This window comes from Neoarius graeffei, chromosome 23, assembly GCF_027579695.1.
Source record: "Neoarius graeffei isolate fNeoGra1 chromosome 23, fNeoGra1.pri, whole genome shotgun sequence".
In the NCBI taxonomy this organism is placed as follows: Eukaryota; Metazoa; Chordata; class Actinopteri; order Siluriformes; family Ariidae; genus Neoarius; species Neoarius graeffei.
The window spans coordinates 5,301,491-5,325,291 of record NC_083591.1 but is presented as its reverse complement, the minus strand read 5'-3'; the positions used below and the strand labels follow the sequence as shown (position 1 = coordinate 5,325,291).

Sequence of the window (23,801 nt, the reverse complement as noted above, 5' to 3'; positions counted from 1 at the left end):
CACAGCCTATCCAGACAAGGGCTCAGTGTAGAGCACAAGGCCTCAGTGGCATCATTTACCTCTAATGAGGAAAATGTGCTAGACGGTGGAAGAGCAGACGCTACAAGAGAGGAAAAGTGGGTTGGAGACAGATTGCAGAGGTTGCGGCGAAAGGAAACCATAGGGGTTGGGGCAGAGGTTGGTTCTGGTAGGCTCAGCCTGAACTGAACAAAATAGTGGTCAGAGAGGTGTAGAGGAGTAACAGTGAGGGTATCTATGGCACAATTTCGGGCAAAAACAAGATCAAGCTCTTTGTCAGCTTTGTGAGTTGGAGGACTGGGAACCTGCTGTAGCTCAAATGAGTGCATTAATGACAGGAATTCTGTAGAGCTTGGATTGTCTAAATGTATATTCATATCACCAAGGACAAGCATGGGGCAGTCATGTTCTGGGATGGAAGAGAGCAGTGTGTCTAGTTCATCTAGAAAATCACCCATTTGACCTGGAGGACGATAGATGACAATCAAGTAGATTTTGACCGGAGCCGTCACCAGAATGGCATGGTATTCAAAAAAACTGTATTTAACTGAGGGTACAAGTTGATTGTATTTCCATACGTTGGAAATTAACAAACCAGTCCCACCCCCTCGTCCAAATGGACGAGAGGTATGGGAAAACGTATAGTTTATTGAAAGTGCAGCAGAAAGCAAGCACACCTTGATGAAATTGCCAAAGTACAAGTTTAATAATCAAGGGCATAACTCTGGGAAAATTAAACGAAAATTCAATATGTGTATAACTGTCATATAACAAAGCCTTCTGCCAAGTCTGGTAAAATTCCTCCACAAATTGTGAGAGGAGTTGATTTCAGAAGAGCGTACACCCTCATGAAATTGTCAAAGTACAAGTTATTTAATCAAGGATCAAAACTCTGGGAAAATTTTCACAAACAAAATGAAATCGCAATATGCGTATTACCGTCATATAACAAGGCCTTTTGCCAAGCTTTGAGAAATTCATCCAAAAATTGCGAGAGGAGTTGATGTCAGAAGGCGAGCACACCTTCATGAAATTGTGAAAGTGCAAGATTGTTAATCAAGGGCCGTAACTCTGGTAAAATGTGACAGAATTTAACGAAATTGCAATATTCAGATTACCGACACATACAGTGGTGCCTGAAAGTTTGTGAACCCTTTAGAATTTTCTATATTTCTGCATAAATATGACCTAAAACATCATCAGATTTTCACACAAGTCCTAAAAGTAGATAAAGAGAACCCAGTTAAACAAATGAGACAAAAATATTATACTTGGTCATTTATTTATTCAGGAAAATGATCCAAAATTACATATCTGTGAGTGGCAAAAGTATGTGAACCTCTAGGATTAGCAGTTAATTTGAAGGTGAAATTAGAGTCAGGTGTTTTCAATCAATGGGACGACAATCAGGTGTGAGTGGGCACCCTGTTTTATTTAAAGAACAGGGATCTATCAAAGTCTGATCTTCACAACACATGTTTGTGGAAGTGTATCATGGCACGAACAAAGGAGATTTCTGAGGCCCTCAGAAAAAGCGTTGTTGATGCTCATCAGGCTGGAAAAGGTTACAAAACCATCTCTAAAGAGTTTGGACTCCACCAATCCACAGTCAGACAGATTGTGTACAAATGGAGGAAATTCAAGACCACTGTTACTCTCCCCACGAGTGGTCGACCAACAAAGATCACTCCAAGAGCAAGGCATATAATAGTCGACGAGGTCACAAAGAACCCCAGGGTAACTTCTAAGCACCTGAAGGCCTCTCTCACATTGGTTAATGTTAATGTTCATGAGTCCATCATCAGGAGAACACTGAACAACAATGGTGTGCATGTCAGGGTTGCAAGGAGAAAGCCACTGCTCTCCAAAAAGAACATTGCTGCTCGTCTGCAGTTTGCTAAAGATCACATGAACAAGCCAGAAGGCTATTGGAAAAATGTTTTGTGGACGGATGAGACCAAAATAGAACATTTTGGTTTAAATGAGAAGCGTTATGTTTGGAGAAAGGAGAACACTGCATTCCAGCATAAGAACCTTATCCCATCTGTGAACCATGGTGGTGGTAGTATCATGGTTTGGGCCTGTTTTGCTGCATCTGGACCAGGACGGCTTGCCATCATTGATGGAACAATGAATTCTGAATTATACCAGCGAATTCTAAAGGAAAATGTCAGGACATCTGTCCATCAACTGAATCTCAAGAGAAGGTGGGTCATGCAGCAAGACAACGACCCTAAGCACACAAGTCGTTCTACCAAAGAATGGTTAAAGAAGAGTAAAGTTAATGTTTTGGAATGGCCAAGTCAAAGTCCTGACCTTAATCCAATGGAAATGTTGTGGAAGGACCTGAAGCGAGCAGTTCATGTGAGGAAACCCACCAACATCCCAGAGCTGAAGCTGTTCTGTACGGAGGAACGGGCTAAAATTCCTCCAAGCCGGTGTGCAGGACTGATCAACAGTTACCGCAAACGTCTAGTTGCAGTTATTGCTGCACAAGGGGGTCACACCAGATACTAAAAGCAAAGGTTCACATACTTTTGCCACTCACAAATATGTAATATTGGATCATTTTCCTCAATAAATAAATGACCAAGTATAATATTTCTGTCTCATGTGTTTAACTGGGTTCTCTTTATCTACTTTTAGGACTTGTGTGAAAATCTGATGATCTTTTAGGTCATATTTATGCAGAAATATAGAAAATTCTAAAGGGTTCACAAACTTTCAGGCACCACTGTAACAAAGAATCCTGCCAAGTTTCATGAAATTCCTCCAAAAATTGTGAGAGAATTTGATTTTAGAAGGTGAGCACCCTTCCCAGGACGGACGGACAGACAGACATCGCCACGACATAATCCCCCTTCGGGCCTTTCGGCCAGCGGGGGATAAAAACAGTGCACAAGTTACACAGCTATAAATACAACAAACAGAGAACACGTTAAATACGTTATTAATATCACAATATATAATTTATCTGATCATCAGCTCGGTTTTCACGTGAAATAACTGCACAGTACATGATTAGTAGTAAATAAAAATCTAAACGATACGATGTTGACGTGGTGTGTGTCTGACCTGCGTGTCGAGCAGGTTGAAGTACTCCATGGACTCCTCCCTGCATCCCGCTGCACGCACGTCCGGCTCGTTACACAGCGGACACACGGCGAAGTCGATGCTCTTCTCTTTGATGACAGAGGAGAAGTAGGCCTTGAAGCAGCTTTCGCAGAACGTACACGAGCAGTGGGTCATGGTGATCATCTGAGGACAGCATTTTCATTCAGGGTTTATCACGATTGAGGATTTTAACAGCTGTATTTCACATTTCACTGCGACAAGACCATTTGATATTGTAGCATGTACAGTAACAATGTACCGTGATACAAATTTATGACAATTCGAATTGATGGGGGGGGGGGGGGGGGGGGGGGGGAGAATTGTGATTATCATCAGGCTGTGTAACCTTTTAGCTTTCCTAGCTGTGTCATGCTCCGCCCTGGACTTTCACTCCGGAGATTTATTATCTCCCAGTTCAGTGCTAATCCAGATCTGGGACGGGACTTCCATCCTGCCGGCATTCACTTCCTGGTTTGCTCTGCTGTGTATAAAAAGGCCGTTCTCAGAAGGGGACTTTGCCCGAACTTCTTGTTGGTTTTTCATGTCGTCTCTGCACCATTATTGCTTCTTGGATTTTGCTCTCTGTTTTGCTTGTTTCTTGTCTCAGTTTTTTGCACTACGTTTTTGTCTTTTTTCATGTTTGTTGTGCTATGTTTCTGTCTCAAGTTTTTTGTCTGGACTATTTTTTATGCTAGCGTTTTTTTTTGTCCTTGCCTGCCTCGTTTTTTTGTCCCTAGCTTTTTCTGGATTATTTTTGGTTTATTTTTTACTCCTATTAAATCTTTTTTATTATTGGATTTACTGGACTTTGTTCTGCTCTTGGATCCTACTCACCACATCTCACCACCCACAACAAGCTGTAATTGTGTTATTTAGAAAGCAGAGGGCAATAATGTACAAAAGCATTAGGGAATACACATGACTTCACCATAAGTGGAAGTAACACAGCTCTAATGCAGTGAGAAAACATGCACAAAAAAAAAAAAGATCTAAAATGTGAAAGAGCTGTTGTGTGATTGTGTACAAATAGATTTAACAAGAAATCAGAGCTCTCTTTTTACAACCTGATGAAAGATGAAGAAAAGCAAATGAAATTATATAAATGTTTAGAAATGTTTGTTAAGAAAATGCCTATTTATTATTAACTTTTTCATTTTTTTAAAATAAAATGAATAAGAAGGTCCGGGTTCGAGCCCCGTGGCCGGCGAGTGCCTTTCTGTGCGGAGTTTGCATGTTCTCCCCGTGTCCGCGTGGGTTTCCTCCGGGTGCTCCGGTTTCCCCCACAGTCCAAAGACATGCAGGTTAGGTTAACTGGTGACTCTAAATTGAGCGTAGGTGTGAATGTGAGTGTGAATGGTTGTCTGTGTCTATGTGTCAGCCCTGTGATGACCTGGTGACTTGTCCAGGGTGTACCCCGCCTTTCGCCCGTAGTCAGCTGGGATAGGCTCCAGCTTGCCTGCGACCCTGTTGGACAGGATAAAGCGGCTACAGATAATGAGATGAGATGAGATTTTAGTTAATATGCTACTATATTTAACTCCAACCTTTACAAACGTGGGTAAATAATTATTGCTGGTTATTAAGAAAATGAAAGTTTTTTTTTATTTAGCAAAAGAATAATTTACATTGATAAAGAATCAGAAAATCAATATTGCTCTTTTTAGGAATCAAATTTTCTTCATTTAATTTTTTCTTCCAAAAAATATTGTGGGAAAATCAAATCATGAACCCAATATCGTGCATTGAAATGCATCGTAAGTTAGGTGATTCTTAAATGCCTAGTACTGTTTGTTAAAGCTAAACGGCCTTTCGATTTCATAAAATCGGTGAAATTTAGTTCCATCTGAAATGTGGTGATTGTGATATATGTTTATTTCTGTAATATCTCACTAAATATCAGGCCATTCTGTGGCTGGGAAGTTATTTAATTTGAGGGGATTAAAGCAAATAATGTGCATGAAATCGCTTGCTTGGCGCAGTCAAGCAGACAGAGGAAGTCCGTGTGCGCATGCGCAGGTTTACCTTCTTCTTCTTCTTTTGGGTTTTACAGCAGCTGACATCCACAGTGCTGCATTACTGCCATCTACAGGTTTGCCTTTGAGCATGCACTGACAGTTCCATCATTCTGTCGCTAAACGAACAGCTGATCACACCGAGGTGCTCGCTGAGTGCCCATATTTATTAATTTGATATTTCCTGCATTTCCTTTCCTTCGTATATAACATAACGTCTTTTCTTCTTCTCGCTTTCTTTCCGCTACTGTAGTCGGCCTTTCACGTTTCATTTGCACACTCACGTCCTCCATTTTTCTCTCCTGTTTCAAATTTGTATCCCACAATGCCTTGCGCGAACGGTGAAAGCCCACCACGTGATGGTGCATGATGTAGTATCTTGTATTGGGTCATGGTGAAGCAGGAAAAAATAGCGGAGAATTTAAGGCCACGTGGAGATAAATTCATTAATTGTTCTATTAAAAAAAACATATAAAATTGGAAGTCTGTGATTCGAATTCAGTAGCTTTCGGTCACTAAACAAAAATAATTGAGTGTCGGGGGGGGGGGGGGGGATTCTTTTTATGACCTACACTTGAAAAATCTGAAAGGCAGTCTAGCTTTAATAAACCCATGTTCAGTTTTTTCACTGCTTTCGCTCTGTGATTTTCAAAGTGAGGAGGAATTAATGATTCATGATCGTATTGAATTTGCCATAAAACTGTCGATAATACGTTACTTTAATTTTATTTAAAGCTTAAAGGGCGAGGCAAGTTCCCTAATGGTTATAAAAGAGAATCTAAAGAAATAAAAGACACGTTTGGTGTCTGGTGTTTGTTCAACCACACCCATTCTTCAGTGACAACACACAGATCCCTGATGTGGTTTAGGATTCACTGGGACTTATCGTCATCTATAAACACGAATGAAACTTGCACTGGGAAAAAAATATTAGACTGGAAGCTATACAAAAGATGTTGAACACTGTAAATTCGAGGGATCCTCAATATTTTACAAAATTGTTTATTTAAAAATGATACAACTGATGTATGAACATTAGTGCATGTACTTATGGAAAATAGTTTGGGTGAAATCGAGTTTCATTACTTTTTAACTAAATTAAGTCATTAGATGCAAATTTGTCTTATGGGTTTTTTTTTTGCTTTAAAATGAACCAATTTCCAGCTTTAAGGTTCTGCGAGTGTGGAGTGATTTATCTCAAGGCCTCGCTCGGTCAAAGTGGACGTCAGGCATGAGTGATTGCTGAGGTTTCATAAGCGCTGACCTTCAGGAGAGATGCTCGATCATGATCTGTGCTGCGAATGAACAAAACCACTCAATGTTTTGAAATTTAATCAACCTGTTGAATCGAATCAGGTGTGTTAAAGCAGGAGACAGACTGATCTGCACTGGAGAACTGGATTCAGACCAGATGTGGAGAAGAAAAGGTGCAGTGTTCTCTGACCTTACTGAAGGACACCTGCTCCTGGCAGATGGGGCAGTCATGAGAGAGGTATTTGAGAGCAGATGGGATGTCTCGGCACGCCTGAACCGCCTCCAGCACATCTGTGGGGGTGAAAGTGCAGCCCTCCTGACTCAGGATGATGGTGAACATCTCGGCTTTCTCGCCCTGGACGCCCTCCGGGACGTGGACCTGCCAGGGAAGAGCTCAGAGTGAGGAGGAAACATGCGGGAGAATGTGAGACGGTTTGAGATCATTTTACATCCACTTACTTGTGAGCTACTGAACATCTGGAGCTGGATGAGAACTTGATGCTCGTCCACTGTGATGATCCTGTTTGGCGCTTTCAGGATTTGAACTGCATCTGCATCAAACATTCAGGAAAATTACATACAATAGCAACTGTTTCAGTGTCTTTTAGGTCTGTAAAAAAAAAAAAATTAACTGAATAACAAGGAGCTAAATAAATGGAGCTTTATATACAGGACTTATTATTTATCATTTTGTTGTTGATTTCTTCAATTTTTTTACTCTATTATTATTTTACTCTCATTCTTATTTTAATGTTAAATAAAATTAATTATTTTCTTCGTGGTGCGGTTTTCATCAAATCCCGCACTCTGATTGGCTGGCGAGCAGGTCCATATCCTATGATACGGACCCCGGTTACGGACCTCTGGCGACTCACTCATTCACAACAACAAACAACATAGTAGCAATTTTTGTCAACATTTATTTTTTTTATAAGATTTATTTATAAGATTTTTATCAAAAATCTTATACATTTTTGCCAGCATTTCTCAGGAGAATAGCATTAATTTTACAGCATGGATAGCGATAACGACAGTGTTCACAGCGAAAGCGAGTTTTACTACCCTGAGGAAGAAGAAATAAAAGAAAACATTTCAGGAGAAAGCTAAAAACCTGTAACTTGCTAACGCCGAGCAAAAACATGGCTGAATCTTGAATGACTCAATTTTGCATAAATAGGGGACTACATAGGCGGCAAAACGTAGTTTTTTTCCTGCCATGGAAGTGCACTTGTATACCAAGGAGGAATCCATTTGCATTACAGCCGTGAATGAGGATTCAAAATGGCGGCTCGGCTCGGTTTTCCCTTTTGGGCGCTCTCGTTTTCTGTTAGAATTTGGTAAAGAAAAAAATAAATATATTATTTACCAGCTTAAGGTCGGTCCGTATGGTGAAATACCGTGACCCAGAGGGCCTGTAAATTATTTGCAAATTACTGCATTCCGTTTTTATTTACAACCCCGATTCGAAAAAAGTTGGGACAAAGTACAAATTGTAAATAAAAACGGAATGCAATAATTTACAAATCTCAAAAACTGATATTGTATTCACAATAGAACATAGACAACATATCAAATGTCGAAAGTGAGACATTTTGAAATTTCATGCCAAATATCGGCTCATTTGAAATTTCATGACAGCAACACATCTCAAAAAAAGTTGGGACAGGGGCAATAAGAGGCTGGAAAAGTTAAAGGTACAAAAAAGGAACAGCTGGAGGACCAAATTGCAACTCATTAGGTCAATTGGCAATAGGTCATTAACATGACTGGGTATAAAAAGAGCATCTTGGAGTGGCAGCGGCTCTCAGAAGTAAAGATGGGAAGAGGATCACCAATCCCCCTAATTCTGCGCCGACAAATAGTGGAGCAATATCAGAAAGGAGTTCGACAGTGTAAAATTGCAAAGAGTTTGAACATATCATCATCTACAGTGCATAATATCATCAAAAGATTCAGAGAATCTGGAAGAATCTCTGTGCGTAAGGGTCAAGGCCGGAAAATCATACTGGGTGCCCGTGATCTTCGGGCCCTTAGACGTCACTGCATCACATACAGGCATGCTTCTGTATTGGAAATCACAAAATGGGCTCAGGAATATTTCCAGAGAACATTATCTGTGAACACAATTCACCGTGCCATTCGCCGTTGCCAGCTAAAACTCTATAGTTCAAAGAAGAAGCCGTATCTAAACATGATCCAAAAGCGCAGACGTCTTCTCTGGGCCAAGGCTCATTTAAAATGGACTGTGGCAAAGCGGAAAACTGTTCTGTGGTCAGACGAATCAAAATGTGAAGTTCTTTAAGGAAATCAGGGACGCCGTGTCATTCGGACTAAAGAGGAGAAGGACGACCCAAGTTGTTATCAGCACTCCGTTCAGAAGCCTGCATCTCTGATGGTATGGGGTTGCATTAATGCATGTGGCATGGGCAGCTTACACATCTGGAAAGACACCATCAATGCTGAAAGGTATATCCAGGTTCTAGAGCAACATATGCTCCCATCCAGACGACGTCTCTTTCAGGGAAGACCTTGCATTTTCCAACATGACAATGCCAAACCACATACTGCATCAATTACAGCATCATGGCTGCGTAGAAGAAGGGTCCGGGTACTGAACTGGCCAGCCTGCAGTCCAGATCTTTCACCCATAGAAAACATTTGGCGCATCATAAAATGGAAGATACGACAAAAAAGACCTAAGACAGTTGAGCAACTAGAATCCTACATTAGACAAGAATGGGTTAACATTCCTATCCCTAAACTTGAGCAACTTGTCTCCTCAGTCCCCAGACGTTTACAGACTGTTGTAAAGAGAAAAGGGGATGTCTCACAGTGGTAAACATGGTCTTGTCCCAACTTTTTTGAGATATGTTGTTGTCATGAAATTTAAAATCACCTAATTTTTCTCTTTAAATGATACATTTTCTCAGTTTAAACATTTGATATGTCATCTATGCTCTATTCTGAATAAAATATGGAATTTTGAAACTTCCACATCATTGCATTCCGTTTTTATTTACAATTTGTACTTTGTCCCAACTTTTTTGGAATCGGGGTTGTATTTGACCGAGAAGCTGCCAAACAGGAAGTGAGGATATTTCTCAGTAATGCTGTCATGTATCTAAGCCAAACGACTCAAGACTCTGCCGTGAAGGAGCCCAGAAACAATTACCCCATTTGACCACTGCGGGGAGCTATAATAAGGAAAAACGTTTTTCGTCATTACTCTTGATGGCTTTGGTCTAAATAGTAGGGCTGTGCTCACAGCTCGCGATACTCGATCATGCACGATTTTTGGGGGTACAATACGATATCGTTTACTCACTTGAAAATTGAAAATCCCATATATGACATATTTCATGCATATATCCCGGTTCTGTAGCAGGTTGTCATCAATTTTCACTTGATTTAAAGCATGTTTCATGCCAGAAATCGACGGAGATTCATGCTTGCAACCTGTTCCAACCAAAAACGTTTTTATTTACAAATGGCGCTTCCAGTTACTCAGGGCATACACACTAGAAATGAGCCTTTTTTTCATCCAAACTACTTTTTGAAACCCTCATTCTGATTGGCTGGTGTATTATAAGCCAGCCAATCAGAATCAGTGTCTTAAGGCAGCAGCATGCCGTCATGACTGTTTGTTGTCTAATTAGTATCCAATATCTCTGTCATTTGTGCCTTTATTGTCCGACTTTTGTTATTGAAACACAACAAATGACGAAGTAGATAACATCTTTAGACATTTGGTGACCCAAATCTGAAGTTTGCTTGGATACTATCAACTGGAAGTGGCTCAATCGGTATGGTTAAGTTTCAATGCCATGGATGCAAACGGCGCACCTTTTGGCGGATGCCACCTTTTTCACGGCTGTCTGGGGGACTTGTGTGAATCGTGCAGATCCGATGAGTTTTGTTTTTTTTGGGGGGGGGGGGTTGGAGTGTCTGATTATAATTTCATCAAAGTAAATTCTGGGCGTCGTGGCTCAGGTGGCTAAGGCGCCATACCATAAATCCGGGGACCCGGGTTCGATTCCGATCCGAGGTCATTTCCCGATCCCTCCCCGTCTCTCTCTCCCGCTCATTTCCTATCCTGTCTCTACACTGTCCTATCCAAAAAAAAGGTGAAAAAAGCCCCAAAAAAATCTTTAAAAAAAAAAGTAAATTCTGTATTAAAATTACTAAATAAGCAAATGCCGTTACAGTCCATGAAACATAGGAAGTACAAGTATGAGAAGAAAACAGTAAATCAGAAAGCTGCGCACGTAAAGCCAACTGGCTGCGCGCCATTATCTGCTGCTGGCTGCACTTCACTGCACGCGCAAGGATTTCCTTCAGTCCAACGTAAGTTACGTAATTGGCTTTACGTGCGCAGCTTTCTGATTTACTGTTTTCTTCTCATACTTATACTTCCTATGTTTCATGGACTGTAACGGCATTTGCTTATTTAGTAATTTTAATACAGAATTTACTTTGATGAAATTATAATCAGACACTCCAACGCCCCCCCCCCCCCCAAAAAAAAAAACTCATCGGATCTGCACGATTCACACAAGTCCCCCAGACAGCCGTGAAAAAGGCGGCATCCGCCAAAAGGCGCGCCGTTTGCATCCATGCAATGCGTTGTGCTACAGAGGCTGCAAGCCGCTAAGTACGTCCCCCATGTCTCCATGGCCTCGTCTCGAGACTCATTGAATAATTTTGGCGCCAAACGTATTCGCGCCCTCTGCTTACAATACATTAAAGACATCGTTTAACTCGATATATCGCGATATATATGGTACGATATCGTAAGCAACTGATGGCAAACGAGCACAGCCCTACTAAACAGCTGATTCTTTTTTCCCCCCAAATCAGGCTTTCTGTGATTGTGACTTCAGAACATGTTGCCATTTCCTGCTCTGAGAATGTATTTGATGGCAACGCTGCCAAACAGGATGTTAGCTCATATCTTGGTCAACCTTTGATCAGTTGACATGAAACTTGCTGTGAGTAGATACAGCCCTGCTTTTGACAAAATGACAAAGTTTCCATGGCAACTGTGCCCTGCTGGGCTTCTTGGCCATCTCATTTCTGCTTGCAGCTATGTTTATTACTGTTGTTACGTTCTTCTTCTTCTTATTATTCATATTATTATTAATACGCATCTTTGTTGGTTTCATTGTTTTGCTGTGGTTGCTATGGTGATGATTGCTACTTCCACAGTGACTCAGTAAAACTCCCAGGAACACTGAAGATGTTCTTACCTCCGTGGTTCCTGAACGTGATCACCGCCTGGTCTGGCTGAGCTGAAGGGTACGTCACGGCCACTACCTCGCCGCCTCCGTTCTGCTTCCTCTGAAAGTAAATAGTCAGTTTGTTCTTCATCTTCTGAGGAGAGACGCCCACGGGCAGATGGCTCACCAAGACTCTGTGTCCGTCATCGAGTAACCTCGGCTGGACCGAAGATCCCTCATCATGCCCCTGACTCCGCCTCCACGCCTGAGGAATGTCTGGAAGGGAACAGACCAGGCCAGGTTGTTAATTTATTCATCAAGTTCTACAATAATACATGTAAAATATATCATTAAAGGACCCATGGCATGGTGGTTTGTTGATGCTTTAAACGGGCTCGTGGAGGTTTCCGGATGTTATATCCGCAGCCTTTCTCGAAATGAACCCTTGGCACGTAGATATAGCCTCCTGGGAGAAAGCCCCATTTCAGCGCTTTTCCCAGTGCGTCGTTTTGCTAATGAGAAGCAGGAGGCGGGGAAGGGTAGAGGGTGGGGGCGGGTCTTATCATTAATATTCATGACATGTGAACGTGTTACCTCTGATTGGCTAACAGCACTGTGACGCTACCTCCAGTGGGTCAGAACAAGCGGATGTGGGTGTCTTACTATGGCGAGAGAGAAGGAACAAACCGCGAAGGGAAAAATACCGCGCGCTGACGTCATTAAGGTGCGACACGAGGAAATAAAATAAATTCAACAAATGTTTGGGTTTTTACTGAACAAACAAATAAAATGAACGAGTGACTTAAAAAAAAGAATGTGGGTGTCTTTGTAAAAACTGTTTTGATTGGCTATTATAACAGAGCATGCTGCATGCTTTTTGGTTTTGTAGCGCAGAGTACCTGGCTAACTGCAGGAAGCGGTTAGCTGCACAGCTAATGTAGCCATTGCAAGGCTAACGTGGCACCGATTTTAAAACACGGCAAAACGACTTAACAGTTATACACTTACTTGTTCGGTGTTTGTGGCTGATGCGGCAGGGATGCTTGGTACGGCCCCAGGCTTCAGTGACAGTTGATGTGCAAAACCTGCCCTGTACTGTCCCAAGTTGTGGAAACATTCATCAGGAAAATGCTTCCGACAAACATACACCGTCTTAGGTAGACTCGACGGCGTATTATTGGAGTAAATAAAATTAAGCCACTGCGTCTTCAGGGACTCTCCCGTCGGCAGTAAAAACAGACTCCTTTCTGTGTTGTCACATCCATGTACAGCGCAACTTCCATGTTTGGTGGCAACTTTTGAGCTGGGCGGGCAATCCATACAGTGGGTGGGAATCCAGAGGGGGGGCGTGGGGATCATCTCCCTTGCTGACGTAGGCAAGGGAAGAGCTTCTCAACGTGCCGTTTTGACGCGCCATTCTCAAATGTTGGGCATAGTTTGGTTTACACATTATGAAATTTCTAGCCACTGGGGTGACTTAAGAAGGTCAGAGGAACTCATTTTAACGTTAAAAAACCTCAGAAAGTGAAAATTTCATGCCATGGGACCTTTAAACTCGCTCAGACGACACGTCTGATCACGTGTTGAAGAAAAATAAACGAAGCAAAGAATTTCGCTGGCTGTCCGAGAGAGCACTCGGACTAGCTGTGCTGTCTGAGTGGGACGCGTGACGGCGTTACTCTTTGTCTCTCTCTCTCTCATCTGTCAATCACAGCAAGATGAGCCAATCACGGAACGCCTGTGAGGTTATGTATGTGGAAGAGGGCAGACAGCGCTTTTTTTTCCTCAGCTTTTCTTTTCTTAGCTGTTGTGTGATCGTGGAAAGCTAGCTGGTGGTTCCGAAAATGAGAATGGGCCGAATAATACAGTGTAAAGCAGAGCCGCTTCATACCCTTGTCTTTGGAGTCAAACTGGTACATGTTGACTATTCTTTCCAGCTGAAGGCTTTTAAACAGGTTGCTGATGTCATCTGGATTGGAGGCGTTCATATTCGGGGCTGGAAATGGCACAAATAACAGAGATAATGTTTAAAAAAAAAAAAAAGTTGAACCATGATGGTATTATTCTAGTTCCTCTTCCTTGGGAGTAAGATGTGATAAACAGTATTTGTTATATTTAATTCTGAAACTCATTTCATAATTACGCTGTTGTCTGTTACATTACTAGTCTGAAAAACAGAGCTGAGTGTCTAAAGCATCCAAAGACTTTTTACCAGTGATGAATGGGTTAGTTGGGTTTTTCTGGAGGCTCGACGCTCCGAATGAAATCCCGAAATCCAGCAGCTCCTGTGTGTACGACCTCTTCACACTGCTCAGCTCTCCTACGCCGTCCTGAGACTGACTCCCCTTCACACTCTGAGCTAGGATCACATTACAGACAAAAATAAGAACGTCACACTGCTGCAGAACGCCATAAACAAATCAACGAATAAAGAACGTCTCAGAAGTCAGAGCGTAAGAGATCTTCAGTAGTCTAATAGACGTAGTAAAGACTGTACAATATAGTGAGATCTTACAGCTGTTGGCTGATGAGGACATTTCAGGGTGAGAGAATTTCCTGTGCACGGAGTTCCCACTGCAGAAAAGAACAGTGGATATGAGATTTTTAAAGGAGAACTGAAGGCAAGTTTTTTATTATCAAAACTCTCTCATTTTATTAAATATCGGAATGCATTTTTGATCGCTATTTTGTCGCTGCTATAGCAAGTCATGATTGTTTGAAATATACGATGGAATACATCAGTCCATATGTCAAAGCAATGGCCGTAAACAAGATTCGTTGAGACCTGTGCGAGACATCGTAGGACGGAAGTAAAACGTACAGTGGAAATCAAAATGACCAACGTCTGCCAATGTTCCCTGTGTCTGAAATCGCTCACTTGTTCACTACTCCCTACTCAGGGAATTACTATATAGAGGACTATACAGTGAGCTCATTGGTAAAATGAAAAAACACTTTCGGACACTAGTCCGTCACGCTGGTATTTACGTCATTACTGTCGCACAATTAAAACGTGCCGGATCAGTCGGCTGGTGGGTTTCAAAATAATAAATACATGCATGTACAGTGTTTTTGTGATAAATCCATATTATACTGAGCGCATTTCCAACATTAATCAATACAAAGTTCCTGCATCTTTTAATTCTTTTAAATCAAGGCTGAATCCTTTCTTCTTTGCCGCTGCCTTTTATTAAATCAAATTTGAAACTTTTAATTTGATTTCTTTCAGCGCGACCGCAATGCATGATGGGATATATTGCTTTGGTTAGTCACCATCATTGTACACTACTTTTCGTGATGCATTGTGGGACACTTTGAGTGCGCTATATAGGGTGTAAATAATCCTCACTAAGGTTTCGGACAGCACTACAAAATAGCAAACTCACTACATAGCGCCCTATATAGTGAGCAGGGAGCGATTTCGGACACAGGGGTTGTCAAAAGACGCGCGTGCCCTCTTTCGAATGCTGATGTAATCAAGCCGGAAGTTTTGTTTGTTTTGATAGCAATCAGGAAAGTTTGAAAAAAGTAGGCAGCAATCGTCAATTAAACTCATTTTTGTGCAATATTTCGTTTGGAAAACAGTTTTCAAAACGGCGGCACTGACACCTGGCTGACACGTCACGTTTCGAAGTCTCGCACAAGTCTCGTGAAGATCAAGCGGATAAGCGACGCCTGCCGTGGACCAAACGAACTAAATTCAACACGGCTAAAAACCGAACAGGCCGATGAGTATAATATTTAATTGCCAATACGAGTCACGATATAAGGTTACTAAAACCGAAAACGTCATTGAATAACACGTTAAGAAATAAAGCAAGTTTAAAAATGACTTCAGTTCTCCTTTAATATGACAAAATATGTTTTTTACAGTTGTAACACCAAGTATCAAGCTCTGGGGTTTTGTAATAATACAAGACGTATAAATAATCGAACAGGGTATGAAAGGGATGGTTCAGCAAAATCATTCTTTTAATAATAAAATAAAAAAAAAGTCTCATAGCTTAAGCTCTGATAATAATAACCTACAGGAATTAATTTCAAACAAAATATTAGAGCTTATAAGCTTTAGCATTAGCATATGACATGAAAAATAGCTGGCGGTGGTAGAAAAAAAAAAAACTATAAAAGCTTAAATAATGTGGCACCTTTTACAAAATGGCGCCTAAGCTACTTAAAGTGACCGAAAGATTTAATTTTCCACACAGTTTTAGACCTGATTTGCATATTTGGCGATGCGATCTTTCCAGATTGTGGATCAAACAATTCGAATTCAAACAAAATGTATTACATTTACTAAACTTGTCCAGTTAAAGATAAGTATTGGTCTTGAGCAGCAAAAAAAAACCCAAAACCAAAAACCACTCATAAGATTACGAGTTTGAATCGTGATAATGCCACAGCTATCAGAACTGCAGTGGGGTTACTGGTGTACTCTCTCTCCTGCCCATCACAGAGACACTAGCCAATCACGCGTCTCTGTAAGCTCATGCATGCAGAAGAGGACAGACGGCGCTTTCCCTGCGAGTGTGTTATGCTGCGCTTTCGCAATGTGGTTATGTGGCTTCATGTGTCTCAGAGGAAGCACGTGTTAGCTTTCAACCTTCACAGCGCTGTTGTATAATCGGGGAATTGAAAGGTGACTGAACTGAGGAGAAACTGCAGAGAAATCTCTCTTTGCTGTATTAAATGCTGTACCTAATCCCAGTGTCTGTTCATCACTAGAACACGGTAGTACTCTTGATGTTAGCCAGTGATGAGCAGCCACAAACACAGACACAAATATAAACAGCTAATTTTCCGACTCGTCTTTGTTCCACTGACCTCCTGGGGGTCGGATCGGGACTGCGATGATCGTGATGATCGCCCTGCTCCACGAGCTGACGCTGCTTCGTGCTCGAGGTGAGAGTTGGAGATCTGTGTGGATGCACGGAGAAAAGAGGCGACTCGCGCTGAAACGCAGCGACCATCTCTTCCAGGACGATGGACAGGTTGGACCAGCCCTGTGAATCCAATAATACCGAGCTGAAACTGGAGAAATATCTATAGCTGTATTTAATATGAATACAGAGATGGTTATAGGAAACTGAGTGCTGATTGGTCGAGAATTTCAGACTATTTCTCGATAATTATCTCGGCAAAACGGCGGCCGATCGCTTCGTCATGGTATGCGAGGAAGAATTACACATTATAAAAGAAAATGCTGTTCCTAAAATAAAAGCACTAAAGATGCACCGAAGTTTGGTCTAAAACTATTCAAAGGGAAGGTGGAGTTGTGATTTATTTTATGTGACGCGGCATAGATAAGCGACAAAAGTCTGCGAGCGCCGTTTTTACATTTACATGCCGCGTTTGAAGACTGAAATTATTTTTTTTAAATACGATATTAAAAAAAATCAGCTGTGTTTTTATACTAAAAGAATTATCTGCCTCAGGCTCGGTGAATAGCAACTTGGACGGAGTCTCTGATATTCGAATGGTTTCATGGATATTTTACACATACTGTACAGTAGATCGAAATACAGATACGGCTTGTGAGTTTCCAACTACTGTACGAATCACAATTAAGACAATAATTTGAATAATAATTCAGAAAATAGTCAATTCGTTTCAAGGATTTATTTAATATGCATAGGTTCTGTTTAATTATTAGGCTTTAATATACAAGTTTGGAAAATTATAACGAGAGTTGGGTAACATGGCAATAACACATCAATACTGCGATAAACAGTCATAGTACACTTTCTGGATATTACAATATCTGTTTTTTTTTTACATTGTAAATTTTTTAATCAGCGATGCGTCTTCTTGTTAAAACATTTCTTACTGAGTCTTTAAAATTGTAAAAACTTGTTTTTAAATTATTAGATCTGAAAATTTAGTCTGATATTTATTATTATTTATTTTTGCGAAAGAAAAGTTTTGAACATTATACAAACAGCACGTGGGTTAAGCCTAGGTCACAACCAGACGTACGATTTTTTGGCCGTGCGATTTTTGGCGTTTCCCAAATCGCTGCGGGTTTTTTTTCGTGGAGAAAGACGCACGTTGGCCGTAAGTTTGTCTTGCAACCTGAAAAAAACGTAAGCGCCCGTAGAGTTTGTTTGACATGACAAAGAACCTCTGCGGCCGGTCTGCGGCCAGTCTACGGCTCGAAAATCAGCACGTCACACGCGCGCCCTCCGGGCGTTTCTTGCGTTTTTTGCACGTAGACCGGCCGTAGGAGCACGTACGGCCGGTTGCGACCTAGGCTTTAGATAATATGATGATATCACCACTATTGTGATAAACTAATAAACAAATGTCACAAAACACTTTTCTGAAATAGTGCAGATATCATAATGACTTGATTTTTTTTAAACAGCAGTTACAAACCATGATTGAAAGCAGCTGATTTGATGTTAAAATTTTGTACTGAATTTTTTTTTTTAAATCTAGAAAACGGCTTTTTTCAGATTTTTAAAACGTTTTCCTCATTTCAGTGTTTGGTAATGCATTTTTGTGTCTGTTAAATAAAATATCATTAAAGTTTTTCTTGTCACGATGCATGTTATGGTATCGTGAAAGTATCTTCAAATATTGCGATATGATATTTTTTACCGCATTATATTATCCCTACCTACAAAAACGTGTAAAAAAATTCCAGCAAGGGAAAAAAATTTTTTTTTCATGCTCCTTGACTGCTTCTGCTTTTATTGAAGAATTTTTAGCAATATTAATAAATTTAAGCAATTTTTTTATGCTGATAATGTAACTGTAAGCCCGCTCCTGATGTGTAATAATAAAGGCGTGGCTTACGTGCTTCCAGTTGCTGAGGCAGTGCAGGAGGACGTGACCCTGAGCGTCCACGCTGCTGCTCCTGTTGTTGATCACCATGCTGCGTAACGGGCACACGAGGCAGCGGGGCGGGTTCTGAGGGTGTGTCTCGTGGAGCCAGATGCACACCGGGATGTTGTACTGTACACCTTCAGGACCAACACACACACACACACACACACACAGTTCTATGCTGCTTCGTGTTTAATTTCTGAATAATTTGCGTGTGATGGACGTGAAGGTTACCGTCGTAAAGCACAGGGACGGTGCCACGCAAATGGACCAGCTTCTTCTTATCATTGTTGGGGTAATCTTAAAAAAAAAAAAAGATTTGCATACATGTAATAAACCATCAGAAACGTTAGATACGTTTACAAGCATGTAATAATCTGAGAATTGTTATGTACAATGCGTTATACAAACAAGGCAACTTAATGCTCTTTAATACTTGAAAAAATGATCATCATGACTGTGGCAGAAGAAGAATAAAGCACTTCGGGACTTTGCTGTGTAATAAAAACACTTACAGTAATAATCCATGTAGAGGTGCAGGTCAGGAAACGCTGATGTGACCTCTCGGACCTCCGCCAGGACGTCAGCTGGGTAACAGTAGTTACACTGTCCACAAAAACAAGGCTCCAGCTGATTATAAACACCATCATTATTTATTTATTAAGAATTAAGAACACCGATTATTGTCTATATATAAAGACAGAATTCTTTAAGCTCACAATTTCCAAACTCTTGATGGTGTCTGAGGTTCAGATTAATTGTTAATAAAGTGTCTCGAATATAAAGTATAATAACCTGAAATTCAGCAACTGTAAACTTTACAAATATTTCCTCAGTCATCGCAAACTTTACAAAAAATTCTTACTGACTACAAATGTAGTGACCGTAAACTTTACACAGCTAGTGCTTTGCAACCATAAACTTTTCAAATAAAACTTAATGACTATAAATGTAGTGAGTGTAAACTTTACAAATGCTGATTAGTGACTAGAAACGTTATGCTTCCAACCATACATTCTCATCTCATCTCATTATCTCTAGCTGCTTTATCCTTCTACAGGGTCGCAGGCAAGCTGGAGCCTATCCCAGCTGACTACGGGTGAAAGGCGGGGTACACCCTGGACAAGTCGCCAGGTCATCACAGGGCTGACACATAGACACAGACAACCATTCACACTCACATTCACACCTACGCTCAATTTAGAGTCACCAGTTAACCTAACCTGCATGTCTTTGGACTGTGGGGGAAACCGGAGCACCCGGAGGAAACCCACGCGGACACGGGGAGAACATGCAAACTCCGCACAGAAAGGCCCTCGCCGGCCACGGGGCTCAAACCCGGACCTTCTTGCTGTGAGGTGACAGCGCTAACCACTACACCACCGTGCCGCCGCACCATACATTCTGCACCAGTAAACTTTACAAACAGTGCTTAGCAATTATAAATTACAAACTTTAGTTAGTGCAACTGTAAACTTTACAAATAATATTTAATAACAGCAAATTTACTGACCATAAACCAGGGCTCCTCCCAGACGTTTTCATTTCAAGTCAACATGACTCCCAAGTTTTTATTTTGAGAGTCAAAATTTTTTTTTTGGAGAGTCATGATTTGCATAATTCACATATTTCACAGGAATTCTACAGCAGTACTGAACTCACTTATGGTTTGTTTTCATTCACAGCATGATTCTGTTGCCAACTTGATTTCATTTCTTTAAATTAATTTAGATTTCAGGTTTTACTGGAGTAATCAGGATTCAACTGCAGGAGGCAAAGTTGGAGGTGGCGGAGTTGAGGATGTAAAGGTTTGCGATGGGAGGTTGGACAGGATAAGGAACGAGCACATCAGAGGGAGAGTATATGTGAAGAGCTTGGGAATGAAGCTAAGAGAGATGAGACTGAGATGGTACACTGTAAAAAAAGAATAGTTGAGAATACTTGAAATTTCAAGGCAACAGTCTGCATTAAGAATTTTATGTTTTGCCAACGATGTGCCCATGATAATCCAAACTATGATAAAACTGTTATCTTTATTAAGAATTCTTAATTAAGTCAATTTTCAATTCCTTATTCTGCCAACATAGATTTCTCTTTTTGCTGAACAGTGGCATTCACAGTAGTACAAAAAGGCAATTGAGGTTATCAGACTTTTTTGGGGGGCTTTTTTCACCTTTATTTGGATAGGACAGTGTAGAGACAGGAAACGAGCAGGAGAGAGGGACAGGGAGGGATCGGGAAATGACCTCGGGTCGGAATCGAACCCGGGTCCCCGGATTTATGGTATGGTGCCTTATCCACCTGAGCCACGACGCCATACCCACGATGTGGGTTTTAAAAACTTTATTTCAATATTGAAGTTTTGTAATTGTGTAGAACAATGAAAAAAGGCATGTATAGTTTAATGATAAATTGTCGTGGCTCAGGTGGATAAGGCGCCATACCATAAATCCGGGGACCCGGGTTCGGTTCCGACCCGAGGTCATTTCCCGATCCCTCCCCGTCTCTCCTGCTCATTTCCTGTCTCTACGCTGTCCTATCCAAATAGAGGTGAAAAAAGCCCCAAAAAAATCTAAAAAAAAAAAATTGTGATAACCTCAATTGCCTTTTTGCACTACTGTGAATGCCACTGTTCAGCAAAAAGAGAAATCTATGTTGGCAGAATAAGGAATTGAAAATTGACTTAATTAAGAATTCTTAATAAAGATAACAGTTTTATCATAGTTTGGATTATCATGGGCACATCGTTGGCAAAACATAAAATTCTTGATGCAGACTGTTGCCTTGAAATTTCAAGTATTCTCAACTTTTTTTTTTTTTTACAGTGTATGGGCACATCCTGAGAAGAGATGCAGAGCATGTTGGAAGGAGAATGTTGAGGATGGAGCTGCCAGGCACACGAAAACGAGGAAGGCCAGAGAGGAGATACATGGATATGGTGAGAGAGGACATGAAAGTGGCAGGTGTGGTAGAGAAGGATGCGGAAGACAGGGAGCAATGGAGACCAAAGATCCGCTGTGGTGACCCCTAATCGGGAGCAGCCAGAAGAAGAAGAAGAATCAGGATTCAACTGCATTTCCTGCAGAAGCTTTGAATTTGGGTGAGTCTAACTCTTAAAACTGCAGATCAGGTAATGGGTGAAAACAAGACACGCACCATAATGGGGCATTGGATCGTTTCTGTTTATTGTTACAGTCAAAGTTTGGCTGAAAAATTATAAATCATTAAAGCAGAATCTCATTCATCTCATCTCATTATCTCTAGCCGCTTTATCCTTCTACAGGGTCGCAGGCAAGCTGGAGCCTATCCCAGCTGACTATGGGCGAAAGGCGGGGTACACCCTGGACAAGTCGCCAGGTCATCACAGGGCTGACACATAGACACAGACAACCATTCACACTCACATTCACACCTACGCTCAATTTAGAGTCACCAGTTAACCTAACCTGCATGTCTTTGGACTGTGGGGGAAACCGGAGCACCCGGAGGAAACCCACGCGGACACGGGGAGAACATGCAAACTCCGCACAGAAAGGCCCTCGCCGGCCCCGGGGCTCGAACCCAGGACCTTCTTGCTGTGAGGCGACAGCGCTAACCACTACACCACCGTGCCGCCCCATTAAAGCAGAATGATTATCATAATGAAACTTTAACTGCTATCAGTAAGCGCAGGCTGATTGGAGAGAAGATGGATGTATGTGCAGGAAGAGTGTCTTTATTATAAAAGAAACAAACAGGTATGTAGTCCAAAACGGCAGGCTGAATCAATAACGATAAACAGGCAAACGGGTCGAGCGAGGCACAAACAGACTACACTGGGCAGGGTAAGATCGGAAACCAAAACATGGAAACGAGAGCCAATAACCAAGAAGACAATATAATAACAACGGCGTGGTAATGGTGATAATGCAATCGTTCGCACCGTGTAGGTGTATGCAGTGTCCTTTTATGTGCACGCTGACTGCGCTTAATCCAGGGCAGGTGCTTGTCGTTAGAGGCGTGCGCTCTGAAAGTCCAATGCGTGCGCGTGTGACAACCAATGTCCTTTCACTGAACTAGTAAATATATAGTAATAAAAACAGTTATGGTCGGGACAAGTGGAAAATCTTGCTGCTTGTCCAAATGGATTAAAAAGTTAATGTCGAGCCCTGGATTAAATTAAGGGAAAACTCCTCTAGAAAGCCAAGCTCACCGATTTCTAGCAATATTTATTAATTTTTTGTGAACGATAACAACACAAAGACACCCAAACATGTAAATGTGACTAATATATAAAAACTAATGAGTGTTTTTTTTTACGCGTCAAGTTGACACAGTGATTTATTTTTTGGCCGTATTTCCATTCTAATCTGCATCAAATACGCAGGAATCCTGCGTCAGGGGAAACCCTGTTAAACTTTACAGATAATGCTTAGCAAGCGTAAGCTTTTCAAATGTAATGACTGTAAACTTTACAAACAGTGCTTATCAACCATAAATGACAAACTTTACAGTTAGTGTTTAACAACTGCAAACTTTATGAATAATATTTAATAACAGCAAATATAGTGACAACTTTACAGATAATGTTTAGCGACTGTAAAAATGTGCAAATAAAACTTACTGACTACAAAATTTAGTGACCGGAAACTTTACGAATAATGCGCACAACTGTACATTCTGCACCAGCAAACTTTACAAACAGTGCTTAGCAACCATGCAATTTGTGAATATTTATATACTGATGATTAAAATAGAGCTTTGTGACTCTATAACTTTAAAAATACCATTAATTTAGCTACTGTCAACTTTATTAATGGTGCGTAGCAACTGCAAACTTTACAAATAATGCTTGCTGACCATAAACGTAGTGACACTGAAGTGTATGAATAATATTCAGCAACTGTAAAGTTGACAGTGATTAGTGACCATAAACTTTATAAATGGTGCTCAGGAACCGTGAACTGTGTCCATAAATTTACTGACCTTCAACTTTTCGAATAGTTCTTAGTTAACTGTAAATTTTACGAATAGTGCGAGCGAACATTAACATATCTAGCATTTGATAACTTTCAAGTCACCCATGTAGATGATTATACGGTGGTATCAGGATTATTCAGGACATCCTGTATATTTTTATGTGCTTTCCTGCTAGCTCTGGAGTCTAAAGCGTTAGAACCATCTCTCCAAACAAAAATAATCTAACAGCTTTGTTAGAAATCTCCAAAATCTACTTCCGCCTCGATCAGGATTACTCGTCAGTGTGCAAGCTGGAAAATCTTGCTTCTGGAGATGGCTGCGTCACCAGGTTGAGATGTGTGTAGACATGTTTAGGGAAGATAAAATCGATGCAATGCGATACTTCAGTTTCACAAATGTT

General features: G+C 41.0%; 1 protein-coding gene across 1 annotated transcript in view; it reads right to left on the bottom strand.

The window, feature by feature from the left end:
- Positions 1 to 23,801, bottom strand: part of si:dkey-181m9.8 (uncharacterized) — a 52,833-nt gene that overhangs the window by 27,405 nt on the left and 1,627 nt on the right. Inside the window, exons 2-12 of the mRNA XM_060905639.1 lie at positions 18,958 to 19,048; positions 18,677 to 18,742; positions 18,413 to 18,579; positions 16,439 to 16,617; positions 14,130 to 14,188; positions 13,827 to 13,973; positions 13,506 to 13,610; positions 11,645 to 11,890; positions 6,858 to 6,949; positions 6,589 to 6,777; positions 3,094 to 3,276 (exon numbers count right to left, since the gene is read on the bottom strand). Coding sequence (XP_060761622.1) covers positions 3,094 to 3,276; positions 6,589 to 6,777; positions 6,858 to 6,949; positions 11,645 to 11,890; positions 13,506 to 13,610; positions 13,827 to 13,973; positions 14,130 to 14,188; positions 16,439 to 16,617; positions 18,413 to 18,579; positions 18,677 to 18,742; positions 18,958 to 19,048 — 1,524 coding nt within the window. The remainder of the gene's footprint in view (positions 1 to 3,093; positions 3,277 to 6,588; positions 6,778 to 6,857; positions 6,950 to 11,644; positions 11,891 to 13,505; positions 13,611 to 13,826; positions 13,974 to 14,129; positions 14,189 to 16,438; positions 16,618 to 18,412; positions 18,580 to 18,676; positions 18,743 to 18,957; positions 19,049 to 23,801) is intronic.